Source organism: Crocodylus porosus, unplaced genomic scaffold (genome assembly GCF_001723895.1).
Source record: "Crocodylus porosus isolate Cpor-Errol unplaced genomic scaffold, CroPor_comp1, whole genome shotgun sequence".
Taxonomy (NCBI): domain Eukaryota; kingdom Metazoa; phylum Chordata; order Crocodylia; family Crocodylidae; genus Crocodylus; species Crocodylus porosus.
In genome coordinates, this window is record NW_017728943.1 from 84,313,649 (window position 1) to 84,331,782 (window position 18,134).

General features: G+C 44.3%; 1 protein-coding gene across 2 annotated transcripts in view; it reads left to right on the forward strand.

The window, feature by feature from the left end:
• The window catches only part of RMDN2 (regulator of microtubule dynamics 2), a 68,636-nt gene extending 57,871 nt beyond the window's left edge, over positions 1-10,765 (forward strand). For both annotated transcript variants that reach the window (XM_019549716.1, XM_019549717.1), the window contains one exon: positions 8,555-10,765. In XM_019549716.1, the coding sequence (XP_019405261.1) occupies positions 8,555-8,608 (54 nt within the window). In that variant the 3' untranslated portion in view covers positions 8,609-10,765. The remainder of the gene's footprint in view (positions 1-8,554) is intronic.
• Positions 10,766-18,134: the final 7,369 nt, after the last annotated feature.

Genomic DNA, 18,134 nt, shown 5'->3' on the forward strand with positions numbered 1-18,134 from the left:
CCGGAAGTCCAGAAAGACTACATCCACAGCAACCCCTGCGTCTAATGATTTGGTGACCTGATCGTAAAAAGCCACCAGGTTGGTCTGACATGTCATGGTACAATTAGCCGTTCTGCACAAACCCAAGAAGAGAAACATAGTTAGTGATGGCTTCATCCTTCAGAACTGGTGCTTAGCATCTTTGGCTCAGGCTATATTATATTCATAATGTTGATCCTAGAAAACAAAAGGTTTAATCAACAAAGTTCTTTGACCTTAGTGTTAACTTATTCTTAGATACCTTCTCTGCTTTCCCAGCTACAGGATGTATTTCTTCCTGTGGCGAAGCTGCAGGAGAAGGTGTTGATGGGAGCAGCTCCCCCATGAACAGGAGGAAAAAAATCATCAATTGCAGATTATAAATAAGTCTCCAAACAGAACAGCTAAAAATTCTCAAGTGAAATGACAAACTTCTTAAAGAAGTCTCCAAGTATTTGAGTTGGTCTAATAAAAGATACCAGATTTACACGAAGAAACTTGTCTGCCAGTGCCTGTGTCCCTAGACTGGAGTGGGCGATTATTTCAGGCAAGGGTCACTTATCCAGTTTTGGCAAGCTGTTGAGGGCTGCATGGGTAGCCCCGCCCCTTGACAGGTACCCCGCCCCCTGTTCATGATCTTGGGACTAATGTGCCAATGTCTTGGGACCAATGTCCCAGGGTCTGCACTGGTGGTGCCCAGAGCAGGGCATAGGCTGGCAGGGGTCTGTGAAGCCAGGCTGGGCTGCACCAGCAGGGAAAGCGGGGAGCTGCTCCGGCTCCATAGAGCCCCTGCCAGCTGGGCCCCCTATACTCCTGCCACCCTGCTCTGGGCCCTGCTGGCGCTGGCCCCAGGACATGGGTGCAGGCTCTGTGCACCCACACCCACTCACTCCCAGTGCCCCCCCAGCCCCATGGTACAGGTGGGTGACAGCACACAGCCTCAACCCCCTGCTCGCTGGCAGGGAAGGAGCTGGTGCAGAGTGCAGGGAAAAGTGGCCCCTTGCCTGCCCCATGGCCGGCGCTCCCTGCTGCAGCTACTCGTAGCCTCCACAGGGCTGTCCTGAGCAGGCACAGGCAGCCCCAGGTGGGCTGCAAGCAGCTGCAGCACAGTGTGAGGGAGGGGCCACCTTTCCCCGTGCTCAGCACCAGCTTGTAACCCACCCCTGCTGCCAGCCTGGGCCCCATGCTGGCTCCGGGCCTGCCCACTGGGGCTGTGCATGGCAGCAGCAGCTGTACTCCCGCCGCGCCCCCCCCTCCCCGCCCCCTGCTTGCCATGCTGGGCTGTGTTTGCTGCTACTGCCTGCCCAGAGCTCATGCACTGGACAGCACAGAGGCGGCAGTGGCCCTGCCCTAAACCAACACTGGTACAACCTATACCCCTGAAACTTCTTAAAGATAATTCCTATAAATCAGCTTGGCAGCTCTTAAATAAACAACCTCCACAGTAGCATGCATATTTTTTTTTTACATAAAGGAATGCAGGAGTCACAATACAGATTCGATTTGGAAGATTAAACTGATGCCACAGAACTATATTGGAGTCCTTTCTTTTTTTCACCATACTGAACTGAAGGCTTTGAGTCATGATCATCCCTTGATCATAAATCTTCTCATATTGTAAAGCACTGTTTAGCACTTTTGAGGTGCATAAGATATTAAATTGTCCTGCTTGCCTCTGGTTGCTGTCCAGGTGGATAAGCTTAAGGTCCTGGGAAACATTTGTCTCAAGAAAATATTTTTTTTATGTTCAAGGCTATGTGTGACCCATTGTTGAGTATATAATGGCTACTCTGTCTACTAGTCATTGCAGTCCCATTTCTAAAACTCATTACTTTATAATGGAATTTTGAGAGACCTCAAATATGAAAAGCATTACATTAAATTCTGTTCAAACTAGATATGGTGGAATAACATGATAAAAAATTATTTTGTGAATTTTTGAGAGAAAAAATGTTGTAATTTGAACTGAAAATATGAGCACGTATTTGAAATGTAAAAACAGCAAAGGGCTAAGTTTTTACAGTTCCAGCCTGAAAACACTGATTCCTTGTTTTCAGCAAAGAATCTTACATGCTCTCAGGAGTGACACTTGTAGCAAGAAACCCTAAAAAAAAGACTTTATCATGACTAAGAGAAAAAAAAAGCAAAATAGAAGGAAAAACCTGAGTTTTTATCTCCTGCATCTGAGCCTCTGGGAACATGACACACTTACCTCCTGGGAGTGCTAAACTTACTGTTAGGAAAAAGGATAATAAAGGGGGAAATAGTGAATTTCTTTGAAAAAACTGAGCAGTTCCAATAATCCAAGGCTTTTTAGAAAAATAAATAGGAAGAATAAGGGTTATTAAAAAAATAAAGAGAAAATATTAGGCTTAGAAGACCTGAAAAAAAAGCAAAGTAGGAGTTGTTTAAGTGTAGTGGGGATATAGCAGCGTCTTATTGAAAATTCAGACAATAGCTGTATTGAACTGGCATTAAGATTGAGACTATATTACAGCATTGTGTTGATGGTAAAAAATTACAACTGTTAAAAGCACTGGGAATTCAGAGCTAAAGGTAAACAGTTAAAAAATACAAACATTTAAAAAGTTTTAGCGATGTACAGTAAATGTCTTGGTAACCTTCGTAAGTTAGCAGGGACCATGAGTCTTGCATGGATTCTTTTAAGGGCTAGAGTGGCTCTTGCAGATTTTATAAAGTCTATAAGGAGGCAAATATGCACCCAGAAACAAGCATTAATATTGTGGGATTTGGGGAAAGGGGGCAGAAAAGTCAGAGTAGTCAGCTGAGAAACCTAGAGATCAGCAGGATCCCTGAACAGAGACAAAAATGCAGCAGTTGGAAGGAATGTAGATATAAGGGGTTTTTTATATGTATGTATAAGTCACCGCACTATCCCTAATGTGGTGCACTCTCATCTTGAATACTGTGTGCAGTTCTGCTTCCCACATCTCAAAAAGGAGGTGGTAGAACTAGAAAAGGCACAGAGCAGGGCAACCAAAATGATCAGGAGTACTGAGCAGTTGCTATACAAAGAGAGACAAAAAAGAAGAAGAGGTCTCTTCAGTCTGGAAAGGAGAAAAAGCTAAGCGGGGATGTGATAGACATCTATGAAATCATGAAGGGTGTAGACCAAGTGAACAGGGAACTGTTGTTCACCAACTCCCAGAATACTAGAACTAGGAGGCACCCACTGAGATTAGTAGGTGACAGGTTTAAAACTAGAGAAAGTACTTTTTAATGCAATGTGTAGTTAACTTGTAGGAACATGTAGTTAAGAGGAGGTAGTAGAGGCAGATAGCATAGCCAAATTCAACAAGGGACTAGACATTTGTGGATGATAGATCTATTAATAGCTGTTAAACAGAACAGTTGGAGATGTTTTCTCTGGCATCTCTAAACCAGTAATGGTGGGTGCCAGGAAAGGTAATGGTTAGGGGAGAGATCACTCTAGATGTATCTGATTCATTGCTCTCTCTCTAGCATCCACTTCTGGCACTGTCACAGATAGGATATGGGTTCAATAGGCCATTCATCTCACCCAGTGTGGTACTTATTATGTTCCTAATGATAGGTTCATATTTTGAATATTTTCACTGCAAAGAAAAGGGCTAAAAACATTGGGTCAGATCCCATTCACCTATTAGGTGTCTAAATACCATTTAAGCATCTATATATGATCCTATTTTACCCTGCTTAAGTCCCAGAAAAACCATTACTTCATCTACTTTTGTTACATGCCTTCACCTTAGCCCTAACAATAAGTCACACAGAGCAGCAAGGAGGACCCACCCACCTTTTGATTTATGGATTTTTCAAGCACTTGAACAGGGTGTAATAGAATTGATGCCTAACAGGTAGAACAAGATATGGCTTATCATTCATGTGCATGTGTGTGTATTAGAGCCCTGAACTCCATCCTTGATGGATTTTACGACCCAGCTAGACAAAGCCTTGGCTGGAATGACATAGATAGGGGTGGATGGTTCTGCTTTGAGCCAGGGGTCCCTTCCTGAGTTTCTTTCTTTCCTGAGGTCCCTTCCAACCCTAATTTTTCTATGATTTTATGATTTTAATTAATGGTGTGATGGGCTCTGATCCCAAAAAATCATGGGCCCTGCTATGCCACATGTGCATGCTAAGATGCTTGATATTGGGATCAGATCTCAGTTGTGCCCTTTCTACTTGCCAGTATAGGTGGAGCTCTGGATCATAATTTCAGACTCCAGCTGCACTGACAGGTTCAAAGCAACATGCCCACAACCCTGCATGTCAGGCTGCAGGTGCTTAGTTTTGAATTTGCTGTGTTATGTGGAGTTGATTGAGTCCCCCAGCTTAGCACTTAAATAGCTGTGTGCCCACATCCTCCCATGTGGGGCTGCCACCATATGGCTTTGAATCTGCTGTGTGTGAGGGGAGCCAGCTGACTTCTCTCACTATCAACACTTGTGTTATTCATGCCATAACTGTAATGTCTGCCAGGGACCTTAGAAAGAGAGTGAGTGCAAATAAGAATTGCAGACTTTAGTCATTTGTCTTCCTTTGAAAGTGTGTTGTGCCACAACAGGTCATTTTGATGTTTGTAACTCTTTGGCTAGCATCTTCCAAAACATGTCTTTTCCCATCTCAAAACTGGATCTATTTACTAGACTTTGCAAGGTCAAATACTCTGCTGTATCTAATTTGAAGTCCCTTTGCTAGGCAATAAATCTAATTTGAGGTCTAGGCTAGGATATTTTTAAGGTAAGACATGGCAGAGAATAATTAAAACAAGATTACAATACTACAAAATTTTGAATAGAAATTTTATTCATTTAGGGACCACAGGAGAATCAGATTTATGGGTAAAAGTAAGTCTCTTGGTAAGTCCTGTTAAGGCTGCCTCTTCTCAATAACTTGTTGTGGGAAGGAGCTAAAAGTCCTGGTAAACCACCACCATCAAGAATATCAACATTTGTACAGAAACAAGAAAGGGGCATAGTTGGGTATTTTTCTGAAGAAATTACTTGTAAAGTAGAACTCTGTGAATAATGTCAGTCAACCTGAAACGAAAATGTGCAGTTTTCTTACTGAAACTTCACCCACCCTAAACTTATTTCAGGTTGAAAAAGTAATTTATGCATCAGTTCATGTATAAATTCAGATTGCAACATAAGCTAGGGGTTGGAGTGGGGAGGAAGCTAGTTTTATTTTGTGGAAGGTTGGTGCTTAGCTGTCACAAGTTCAGGATGTGTTGACTACCTGTACCTAGGTTGCCACACTGTGGCCTTCTTCAGGCAGGCTTGTGTTCCCTGAACAGTGCCTCAGCCAGCCCCAGTATTAAACAGCATCTTTTCCAGGCTGGTTTTTGTTCCCTTGAACAGTCCCTCAGCAATAGAGTCTTTAAACAAGCATAGCAAATTTACAAAACCTTGACACTGGGAAATGTCCCCCTTGGTTCTTATCTTCACAGCTGTCTTGTCTTCCATGCAGTTCAGCGCACCATTGCTTCTTCTGTGTTTGCACTCTCTGGGCACAGATGAGCGCAGTAGTACAGTACATGGTGCTGCAAACACGTTTGCAGCACCACATTCTGCACAGTATGGTGTTCTGGGCACTGCTTGGGGGGGGGCGTGTTCTGCAGGTTTTTGTTGGGTTTTTTTTGACTCCTGGATATCCAGCATGCACTGCTGAAAAACAGCACGCTGTCTGGAGCTGTGCTGTGGCTGCCAGCCAGGCTTCACCCAGCAGGATCACTGTGGCTGCAGCCCCAGGAGGCCCCCAGGACCCCAGGTAAGACTGCTGGGGTCAGCCCAGTGCTGGCCGAAGCCTCCCCCTACCGCCCCTGAGGTAACTTGCTGCACACCAAAGTGCGTGTGGCACAGGCATTCCCTAGGGACAAGTAGCTGCCTTGCAAGGTGCACTGCTGCTGCTTGTCCCTGGGGAACCAAATGTCCATGCACGTCTGGACGTGCCCTCTGTGCCTCTGCTTTCTAGGGTTTTTAGCACCAGCAAGCCACTCCCTTATTAGCCGCCTTTTGACAGCTGTAGCTCCTCAGCCAGGCTGGCAGATTCCTATTAAGAGGGCAGGCCACCCTTTTATATTACCATATTAAAATGTAACCAAATGGTGGTGAGATTTGGTTTTTGAGGTTAGACACAGAACAATAAGGATATTAAAATTTATGTAACTTAACTGGGAGAAACTGAGTTTAAGTCTTTTGTAGAAGACATAACTATGCAACACAAACCATAAAGATAGTTGAAATGTCTGTTTTTGTGACATTTTGAAAAAGTATTTTTGCATATAAAGTGCACTTAGAGCATGAGGAGTTGCCAAAAGTCTCATACTTAATTTTTCAGCCTTGGTGGTATTAATTTTGAGAAGCTTGAGAAATCATGGCATATTTCCACAGGAAGAACATGAGAGAATGTAAAACACCCTATCTTGTGGCGTGCAGCAATTTCATAACATGTTGCAAGTGGGGGACTTGATTGATTGAAATATCTTAAAGGGAAAACAATATTATGAAATTATATATTAGTTAATGGCTGTTTGAGTCAGGCACATTATTTATGAAATGGTATCAAGAAACTGAGGACAAGCAGTACTTAGTTTATAGTTAGTACTAGGCTGTTCTGAGCCTTTCTGGATAGCGTGGGATATCCCATAAGTGAAAAGGCTGTGTTCTGTTACCAGCCTCTCCTTTACAAGAGTTCTTAGAAACAATCACATTTTTATTCCTGTTTTTAATAGCAGAGAAAGATGCAGAACAATTGCCCAGCCTTTGGCCTGGAGTAATGTGCAGTTTTCTTTTTTTTCTTTAAACAAAAAGGTTGGCCAATGTATTTCCTTTCCTTTATTGCCTGTTCTGAAGAGAAGAGGTATTTATGTATGACTGTACTGAAGACCTATTTTAAAATGATGTAATTTGTAGAGTGAATAAAAGAATATTGTGTAACTTTGACATACTGATCAGAATATACCAGAGCCTGGGACATCATTGCTTTTGGCTGAGAAATGTGAGACTAGGATTAAATAGAATTAAATCTTCCTTTTTGAAACTGTTGAAAACAATGTCTGGACACTTATGTCTTAGCTTAGTCCTGAAAATTATTTCTAAGTTCCATAGAACCGTCATAACTAGATAAACATATGTGTATTCATTCTGAACCAAATCATGGCAATCTCTTGATGCAAAGATTGTATGTTTTCGAAATCTTCTTTTAAGAGCCTTGGACCTGACGCTCTAAGAGAGGTTAATTGAGATGGAATTTAAGGGGCATTGAATTTGTTGTGACATTTCTTCCCATTACTGAGAATACTCTGGCAGGAGTGCGCAGGCTGCACAACGCACGCTTTTCAAGGCTCTGAGAAATGAATAGGTAGATAGTTTAGCCTATGGTTGCCAGTGACAACATATTCTGGAGGGAGAAGCTCCGGCAGTGGAGGAGGTCCCAGGGATTACAACCACCCCACGCTTACCTCAGGTGGAAGAAGCAGCACTGCTGGAGCCTGAAGCACCTTGCCGTCTTTCCTCAGTGAATGCTCTGTGCAGATTGGTAGTCAGGGAGCTCAGAGCAGTACTTCCAGCCCTGAATGAAGGAAGGGACTGCAGCTGATTCACAGTTAGTTAATTGAGTGAATGGATTTAAGTTGCTTTACTGTTGAAGGCTGTTAGCCAGTTGATGGAAGGAGCTGAACCCTGAATGAACAGCGGACCAAATAGCTGACCCACTGATTGGCTTCTATCGAATCAATTAAAAGGGCCTAAACAGGACCCCAGTGGCGTAGAAAAGACTGCTATACTTGTAACCAGGGGTCATGCCCGAGTAGAAGAATTTGGATAATATCTAGGGTGTGGTAAGGGAGGCAGAGTGCCACAAAGAAATTCCTCCAACGGGCCCAGACTTATCAGCCAGCATAACCAGCTCCCACCTCAGAAAAAGATCAAAAACATGGTAGGCGAGAAAGGCAACACAGGAGACCAGCTGTGATAGCATTGATACTCCATCCTGGAGGCCGTCCTCCAGTAAGACGCTGGGCCAGAGAAGGCCTAGGCCATACAGTACCTACCCCCAACGCAGGTATCCAAGGGAGGTATTCAGCTACAATAATAATGTGTCAATCTGGACTGATAGTATAATATTGCTTGTTATATCTTGCATTTGCTTTCTATCATTTTCAGTTATTTCCATTTATTCTTTCCTCATTATTAGAGACAATTTAGGCAAACAAAGAGGAACAGGAGTTTCTTTGCCTATAAATGATGATTTAAAATGTGTTGTATTTTCTGAGTCCTTTAACTCAGCTGACTTTTTCACTTTTTTCATCACATGAAGAAGACTGCCATCTGGCTTTGTTTTGTGATCACTGATAAAGACAAATTAACTTAGTATACAGTCTGTAGTTTTGCACATTCCATGGCTATTAAAACTGTGTTGTCTGTTGTTAATAAAAATTTTAAAACTGTGTAAGTACGTTAGCATGACAAAACAATGCAACACAAGGGGTATATCACATCTAACTGCATATTTGTTTGTTTCTCTCTCTCAGGATAGAGAGGCCCAGAAAGATTTAGAAACTTTACTTCTGACACTGAAGCCATGATTAAAAGCACTTTTAAGTCTTCCTACTGTGAAGGTACTGTAGAAGATCAGTAAGAAACTAGTCACAGGAGACTTTCAAAACTTGTTGAAGCCATGAAATAACACTCATTGATTTCAGCGGGATATGGTTCAGGTCTTTAAGCAGTTAGGATATGCAAATAATGTTTTCCGACTTTTTGAATCATAGCTTTATTTTTAATTTTTGGACCTAAGATTTGTTTTAAATGGTTGTTGCTGGAAGTTTATTTTTCTTACCATGAAGTCCACTGCTGGCAATGGACACCACAGAGGCTTGAATACAAAATGCATTAATCTGTGTTCTTTGAAGGATCAGTTAATCTGCAGCATTAGCACAGGATTGTGTGCAGCATTAGCTGCTTTGTTTTTACATTAAATTATACTCTTGTCAACTGATCTATATAAATATTTGTGAATATAAATCATGAAACATATTGTTATATGTGTGTTCCTCTGCTTTTACTCACAAAAATATGTAATCTTAATGAAATTAAGAAAAAAACTAGTCCTAAAAAATATTTTTTACATTTAACCTGTTGGTGGCTTTACCTAGAAATGTGAAAAAATTACAAATCAGGTATTACGTTTGTATATTATGTTACTTGAAACCTCTGCCAGTAAAATATTAAAACCAGACGAGTGAACTGAAGCATTTTGGCTAAATCTGTTACAATTTTGACATCAGTCTGGGGAAAAAAAAAAGTTTGAGGCCTATCAGGTATATGAATCCTGGGCAAGTCTCTTTACCTTTTAAGGGTGGTGTCAGATGGTCTTTTGCAACCTTTCTTACAACTATTATAGATCTTTTATGTGAGCTCTGTCCAACTGGTGCAGCGCTAGGGGATGAAAGTGAGAAGTGATCCAGGGAAGTGATTCTTCTGTTCTATTTCGTACTGGTGAGGCTTCATTTGAAGTAGTGATTATGAATGAGAGTGGTTAAGCAGAGCATTGGAACAAGCTATTCAGAGAAATTACAGATTGTGCACCCTTTGAAACTTTCAGAAGCAGTTTGGAAAGACACGTGGCTGGGATGGTTTAGTCAGAGACGATACTGCTTTGAGCAGGGGACTGGACTATGAGACCCCTTCCAGCCTTACCTTCCTATATGGTGCCTATGTATAGCCCTGGGGCCATGCACCATGCAGGCTGCATAAACAATCCCCCACTCCCAGCACGTGCCCTGCCCCCCCCCGCAGCCTAGGCAATAGCACACTGTTCCCCTGCTCCCCCCCCACATGCCCCCCCACAGCATCCAACACGTGGCAGCAAAAGGGGTGGCCACTGGGGCCCATGAGCCACATATTAAATGCAAGCCTCCAGTTGGACAGTCCTGTTTTATTTCATGTTATCAAACCAAGAGTTTATGGAGCAGCAGGTATCTCAGACTTGTGTTCATTTGGAAACTGAATTGAGGCTCACTGAAGTTAGTAAATTCCAAATGCATTCAAAAAAGCTTTAGATCAGGAGTTCAATCTGGATTAAAGCATATAACCAGAACAAAGAAACAGTTTTTATAAATGTTAATTGAAACAAGACAGGGGAATGTATAAATCTTCTTGTATCCTTTGTTTGGTTGGAAAATGAGGTAATGAGTACCAATTGACTGATAACAAAAGCATCTAGAACTCTATTGCTTTTAAAACCAATGGCAGACCCCCCTCTGTTTCTGAAGTCTGTGGTATTGCACATACAACTGCTGTGATTTTGGCCCTCAGTTTAGGACTGAATCCAGACCACACACCAGACTCACTAGTGCAGAACATTTACTATCATGTCACAAAACCAGCCCTCTAGAGAGTTTAGAAATGCACATTACCGCTACCTTCAACAACTTGGCTTATTTTGTCATGCATGTGGATTAAATCTGTTCTTTAAATTAAAACCATTTCTTATGAAATTTTCACTTAAAATTACATTACCAAACTTCTTCAGAGCAGCTTTTGTAAACTAAATCACTGTGCCGTTTTAATTTTTTCACCAATATTATTTGTCTGTATGTAGGAAAAAAAGGTTTCAAAACTACAGTTGAATACAGCTTATTTAAGTAATTGTTTGTGAACTATAAACTATGGAAGTCCTTTGCACATCATTTTATTAAATAGTAATTTCCTCCTTAATAAATTCAGAAGTGTTCTCTCAATTCTTTCTTTGTTTTTTTTTTTACCAGCGACGATAGTGAGTCCATTAAGTACACAGAACTTTCTCTGATTTTATTTTCTGTTTTGCCAATTTCGTGACATTTGAAATTACCAATTTTTTTCCTCAAACTTTTGTTTATTAGTTCTCTGGTTACAACTTTTAGTTAGACTTCAGTCCTGAAGCTCTGTTCCTCAGACAATAAAAGCTTGGTAGTTCAGGAACGCTGAACTACCTTCCCTAGATAACTTTTACTCTGGTATTTCAGTGGAAGGAGTAGTAAATGGCCGTATACTTCCCTTCGCTTGTGAAAACATCCAGGAGAGGAGCAAGGACTTCCTGAGGCCCACCGACAGTGGAGAGATGCTGATTAACGTCTTTAACCCCATGGGGACCTGGAGACGGCATGGAAGAGTTAGGGGCACTACCAATATGCAGCTATGACTTCTTGATGTGATGACTAATATAGTGTCACTAGTCAATTGTCCATTAAGAATGATGGGGGTGGGTGGGGATGGAGCCCCACCCCACCCCTGTCTGAACCCACTCCCCCCTTCCCTCCTGCTGCTTGGAGTCTGGCCCATTCCCCAAACCCCCTGCCACTGTGGCAGGGTAAAGGGAGGAACAGGCCTGAGCCCGATGCAGAGGAGGACTGGACCCGAGGGTGGGGAGAAGCCAGGCCGCCACAGCAGGGGGAGCAGTAGGCCTGGGCTGACCCGGTGGCAGGGGGGCTGGAGGAGCGGGTTTAGGGCCAATGTGGGAGAGAGGGCAGGGGCATTGGGGGAGGAGTGGGATGGGACCCAAGGTGGGGAGGAGGCCCGCTTCTCCCCCCCCCAGCTGCTGCCGCATAGGGCTGTGTCGGCTGCTCCCCGCACACCACTGTGGCAGGCCGGATTCTCCCCCAGTTTGGGCTCAGTCCTCCTCCCACTTGGCCCACTCCTCCTGTCCCCCACACTGTTGCCAGGTCGGCCTGGGCCCACTGCTTCCCGAGCTGCAGCGACCCAGCTTCTCCTTCACATCGGGCCTGGGCCCACTCCTGCCCTCCCCACACTGCCACCATCATGGTGCGCCTGCTATTCCCCCCACCGCTGCCGTGTCGGGTCTTGCAGGTAGTGGGGGGAATAGCAGTGTGCCTGCTGTTCCTTCCATCCCTCCACTCCATTGTTGCAACCTGCAAGGAGCATGGCAGGGTGGGCGAGCTCTGTAAACCCTATGTGCAGTTACTTTTTTTTAAATTCTTTGATTTTTAACACCCATTTGACTTTGCTTCGATTGCAGTCTTAAGAAATCCTTGGTGCAGATACCCAGTTTTGTTTCCGTCTCAGTCTCTTTCTGATGCACAGAAGCTGATCACTTAAAACTGTTGTTGGGATGCAGGATACAAGCTCTGTGCCAGCCAAATAAGGTTTAAGGAAGCACTGGGGGGCTAAGGCAAGGCTAATGCCCCATTTTGCCATGCTTCCTCCCTGTCAGGTCTGCAGGGAAAACCTTAGAAGGGAGAAACTCAAGCTCAGTTAAACAGCAGCCCTGAGTGGCATGGAAACTCCCCAGTCCTGTGAGTGGGGCTTGGGCTAGAATAGGAACGGGTCATGGAACTGCCTGTCGCAGCTCTGAAGGTGAAGGCAAGCTACATCCCTGGGGGCTGGTTGTCTGAAGCTTTGTGAAAGTGACTCATCTGAGGGCCCTGAATTGGACTCTGGCTTAACAGAAGTTCCTTGAAAGCAGGTTTACCTGCTGCGAGGAGTCAGCCTGCTTTTTCCTTTGCAAGACTTGTGGTGGTTTCACAAAGTAGTAGACTTCTTTGGGACTCATGGGGAAGGTGAGATCTCGACTGCATTGCTGTTAACCTGGAGGCAGAAGGAATTGGGGTGGAGGTGAGCTCTGGGGGAGAGCAAGCCTGGGGCAGTCTTAAGCAAAAAGCATTTATAGTGGAGGTCTCATGACATCTGTGGACCAGATTGCTACCTGAAAGTAGAGCTCCAAGGGGAGATAGCACACTCTGCTGTTCCTGATCCGCTCAGCTTCTGAAAAGGAGGTCCCCTGTTTGTGCCATGCATACCCCATGCAAGGGGATCAGTTTGAAAAGCCACTTCTGCAGAAGAAACTCTTTGAAAGTTCCTCATTCTGAACAGCTCACGGTCTGCAGAATCAAAGCTGCCTGCTGCGCAGGCAGAGCGAAGGGGAAGAAACACAAAACTGCCCCTTGCACCAGATATGGCTTTGGTGGATTAATCTCAGAAATCAGAGCTCTAAAATAGAGGCCCAGTTTGATAAGAATAAAGTGGAGATAAATGAAAGAGGGGTAGAGTCAGAGACCTGGAGATAAAGGTGGAGAGGTATTAATAGCACACACTGTGCTACGGTCACTGAATCAGTATTTTCAAATGTAGTCATCTAACGTCAGTACCCTAAATCCATATTTGAACCCTTAAGTGAACTATTTAAGAAAAAAGACTGAAACAGTCTCTAAGGATATAACCCAGAGACTTAAAGGATTTGAGAAAGCAAACATTATGAACTAAACAGTAGTGATATGAGGCCCAGATTCTCCAGTTGGCTTCCTTCAGGAAGTGATGCAACTAGGGTAGAGGAAATGGGACCACTTCCCCAGATGCTGGCTTGAGGGGGAGAGGAGAGTGAAAAAAGTGGCTGCTGGTGGTAGCCATGTGATCATGATTGCAATTGGGGCAGCAACTGGAAGTCACCACTGTCCTGGGTACCTGGCTGCATCCCTATGCTGCTGGCCCACTAGCTCCAATTAAGGCCTAAAATGAGGCTCTTGTGAGGTGTTTTTTTTTGTCTCTCTCCAGTGAGTCTGTGTGCAGCAAGTTGCAGCCTCAGGGCCCTCATTTGATGGGTGGTGGGTGTGTGGCGGGGGGGGAGGGGGGTGTCACATGCAGATATCAACCGGTTAACAGAAGAACCTTGATTTTTCCAATCCTTTTCTTTTTCTTGTCATTAAACATATCTTTTTTGTCTTCATTTTTTTTTTAACATACCTGTATATACACTATTTTTTAGGGGGGAAATGAGGGAAAAGCATGAGGGAACAGATCTTTAGGACTTAAAAATGTTTGACAACTGGTTGCTACCTACCAGTGGGAATAGATAATTAGCAACAAGCAAATATATGGGTTGAGATCTAAAACATTAATAAGGAAAATATTGCACGTTATCGTTTTGTTAGTTTTGTAGTATTTTAACTTGTATTATTATTTTGGGGGTTTTTTTCTCATAATGGTTTCATAGATTTCATAGACATCAGGGCTGGAAGGGACCTCGGGAGATCATCGAGTCCAGCCGCCCACCCAAAGGGCAGGAAGTCAGCTGGGGTCATAGGATCCCAGCAAGATAAGCATCCAATTTGCTCTTGAAGGCGTTCAAAGTGGGTGCTTGAATCACCTCCGATGGCAGGCTATTCCAGACCTTGGGGGCTTGGACAGTAAAGAAACTTTTCCTTATGTCCAGCTTGAAATGGTCTTGGAGGAGTTTGTGACTGTTTGACCTCGTCATCCCTTGGGGCACTCTGGTGAACAGTCGTTCCCCCAGATCCTGGTGAGCACCCTGATAAACTTATATGTGGCCACCAGATCACCCCTGAGCCTGCGCTTTTCCAGGCTGAAGAGTCCCATGGCCCTCAGCTTCTCATCATATGGTCTGTTTTCACATCATAAGGTAAGTTCTCTGTCCCTGGGTTAAATCTGATTCATTACAATTGGCACTGATGGATCTTTAAACAGTACTGTAACTAGATTGGGTCAGTTCCTCAACTTACGGATTTCCCCTAGCTAAACTGCAGTAGAATATGGGACCTGCTGCCATTTTAACTGGAAGCTACTTTATTTTTAAAAAGTTTTGACAAATCCAATAAATCTATCTTTGTTTCTCATGAGGGAGAAGGCTGTGCAGCTGAACACTAGCATGCAGGTTTTGCGTGTGTGGTAGTACTGAAGAAAAGCCAAGGACCTGGGTGATTTTATTTACATAAATGTAACTACATTGACTTGTGTGCCCTTATTCCTGATTCCCCATCTCTGCTTTAGCTTTGAATACTTAAATTAGTGCACGTGTGCAAAAAATGGATGGTAACTGTGGGCTGAAATCTATTTTCCTTTACGCATTTAAATGGCAGTTTTCTAGCCTTCTGCCTAGTTGGCTTCAGCCCTGGCTTTATGCTGTGGATGCATAAATGTACGTATGTAGGCTGAGCATATGCAGGAGGGCACATATATGGCTATGGGAGAAGGCCTCTCCCATTAGTGGTTCTGGCAGTATCTCCTGTTGTAAGTGACAACAAATATTTATTCTTTTACAGTTAGGTATGTTTCATAGTTTCATAGTTGTTAGGGGCTGGAAGGGACTTTGAAATGCCACATGTGGGGGAGCATTTCCCCCTGTGAGATGCATCAATGCCACTCACAGAGAGGGCTGTGGGCATAGGACCCTGGCTATGCCCTGCAGGGGAGATGCTCCCTGCACACAACATGTCAAAGCTAGTACCCACAGCCCCATGTATGGGACTGCAGGTGTGGGGCTGTGGGTATGCCACTCAGGGGAGGTGATCCCCCCTCTTGGCACTTTAAAGGCAATCTCTGCAGCTCTGTGGTTGGGGTCATGGATGCAGGGCTCTGACATGCTATGTTGTAGGGGGGAAATATGCCCCGCAGGACGTATACAAGTCAATGCCTACAGCCCCTGAAAAATGGAGGGAACAGGGAGCAAAGCCTAGCCTGTTCCCCAGAGCAGACAGTCCCTGCTCTGGGGAAGAGGCAGGGAGAATTACCCTGTGTTTCCCTCCCCTTCCTTCTCAGACTGGTTGGGGAAACTGGAGCAGTGGGGCAAAGCCCTTGTCCACTCCTCACATTGGGAACTCTGGTGTAGGGAGAGGCCAGGGACGACTTCCCCGCCCTGGCTCCAGGCCTCGGCTTTAGATACCAGGACTGTCAGCTGTGGGACTGTGGAGAGGAGGTGGGTTTTCAAGCCCCGAAGCTGACAGTGGAAGGGGTTTGCTCTGTGACTTGGTTGGAGCAGTGCAGACTAGCCAAATCCCAGAGTGTATCTCTCGAGTGGAGGGGGCTGAGTGGAGTACAGCATGCTGGGATGCCAAAGGACAGCACAGGAGCTTCTATTGATCTGGTAAGTGACTGTACAAGCATTCGTTCCAGCAGTAAAAGTTTTACTAGAGGTGGCTTCTACTTTGTCAAATGAGGTAAAAGTTTCTACTGGGCCCACCATTTTTGGTCTAGTAGAAATTGCTTGGACGCTGGTTCATTGGCAGAAACACTGAAGTGTTTTTCCTGGTGGAACTGTGGTTCCAGTAGCAGAATTGTTGTGTTTATACACACCCTCAAGTCTGCATTTAATTGAGATAGTTTTGCTTTTCACAGCAAAGATATAGTAGCTGAGAACTAAATTGTGGCAGTGCAGATTGTGCAGTGCTCAACACCTGCCTCTGCTCTGCCTGGCTTCCTGCATTTTCTTAAACTCTAAATTCATTCACAAATCTCTTTTTTTAATACAAAAAAATAAGTACAGAAAAACAGTGCAGAAAAGAGTATGATCCAAGACCCATCTGTCCAAAATTTGCACCACTGGTAATGATTAACAGCTGTCCTCCTGGATTTCCTGTTGGAGTTGCTAATTTACAGTTTTTGGAGTAAGAAGATAGCTGAAACAGAGCATATTTTGTACTCTTGGGAAACTGTGAAAACTCAAAAGTGTCTTGCATATTTCCATCTTGCATGCAAGGCATTAGATACAAGCAGATTAAAATGCCAGCCTGTTTTCTTAATTTTTGTTCCATTTTTGCTGAGTTCTCTTCCTTGCAGGAGATTATTTCTAATCTTTTAAACAATAAAAACAAAAGACGACTCTCTTCTACCAACTGTGCAGACGATCTAAGGGCCTGTTTAAAAATACTGGCACAAGCAAGCACAGGGACAACTATTTCCCCACTGGTGAGTGGAACTCCAGAAAAGGCAAGTGAGACTATGGATCAACCCCTGTCCTATCCACCACCAGAGCAGACTTGCATGGCGAGAGAGAAACGTCCTGCATCACACGAAGGGGTATAACAGTGTGCAGGCTTCCTCTGTACACCGGGGAGACGTGGGAAGGCAGTTTGCCAGTGTTTCTCAGCCTGCTGGTGTTCCCTGTGGGTGGTGTGTTTCTGCCACAAACATTTCCTAAATCAAAAACTAGTCTGCTGTGTCTGCTTAGGATGAGGTGAATAGAGTGGTGTCGGTACCTCACTTCCCCCCGATAAACAAATAATTCCAAGATTCTAATCGCCCACCAATACTGTTGAATCCTCTCCAGCTATCTTGCCAGACCAAATGGTGTTTTCAGTTGCATTCCAATTATAGAGGAGCCAAAATATAATCTTAAACCAGTGTGCCTTAGAGCCAGCATTTCAAGGACTGTTAAGTGATTTTTGGGGCCAAGTAGACAGGCGGGGCCATGCAACGATAATCACAAGCCTGTTAGTTCATTTGACCTGAGACAGATGGGCCCCAGGGTCAGAAAGAAAGATATCCATAAAAATTAAGCCCTAGGCAGAACTCAATGAGTAAAACTCAATGGGTCCAGTTGGCAAGGCATCAGCAAGCTTCTAGAGCCTTGCTGTAGGTTTGCAACTTTGCATGGGTCTCCCTGCTCCCTATTTGACTTTGATTTTTTTCCTCTCATCCGCCTGACCCAAAATAATCAAGAAATGCAGGAGTTAAGATGCATAATATGTATGAATAGTAGTTTGATTACTAGTCAGATCAGTCCATTTATAAAGTACTTAACATATACAACATGTGTAACATGGCAAGTAATGATGCCCTTCCTGACTTCCCTACTTGCATTTGCAACTTTAATATGGTGAAACCCAGCTTTGCATGTTTGCAGGTATATTTTGATAACAAGTAGGGGTGCACCGATAAAGACTTTCTTGGCCGATACCAATAGACTCCAAGCTCTCCCCCCCAGCAATATCAGCCAATACCATTCTGATAGTTGATTTACAGGAATGCAGCCTGGCAGCTTGGAGAGCCAGCACCCTACCAGTAAGTCCGTGGTGGGTAATGGGAATGGGGGAAGGAAGGGGCATGGGGCGGGCGCAAATCAAAGCCCCATGGTGAGGGAGGGAGTGGGTAAGGGGCAGGCAATGCCCAGCCAGGATGGTAAATGGGACCCCAGGGCCAGGAGTGGGATGGACGCAGGAGCAGGTCAACCAGACGGTGGAGAGGGAGGCAGCCCCCAGGCCCTGCACACACCCCCAGGAGAGGTATGGGGATGGGGAGCATGCGCCCTGTCCCCACAGATCTGTGCATGGAATCATAGAAAGAAGGACCAGAAGGGACCTGTAAGATCAAGTCCAGCCCCCT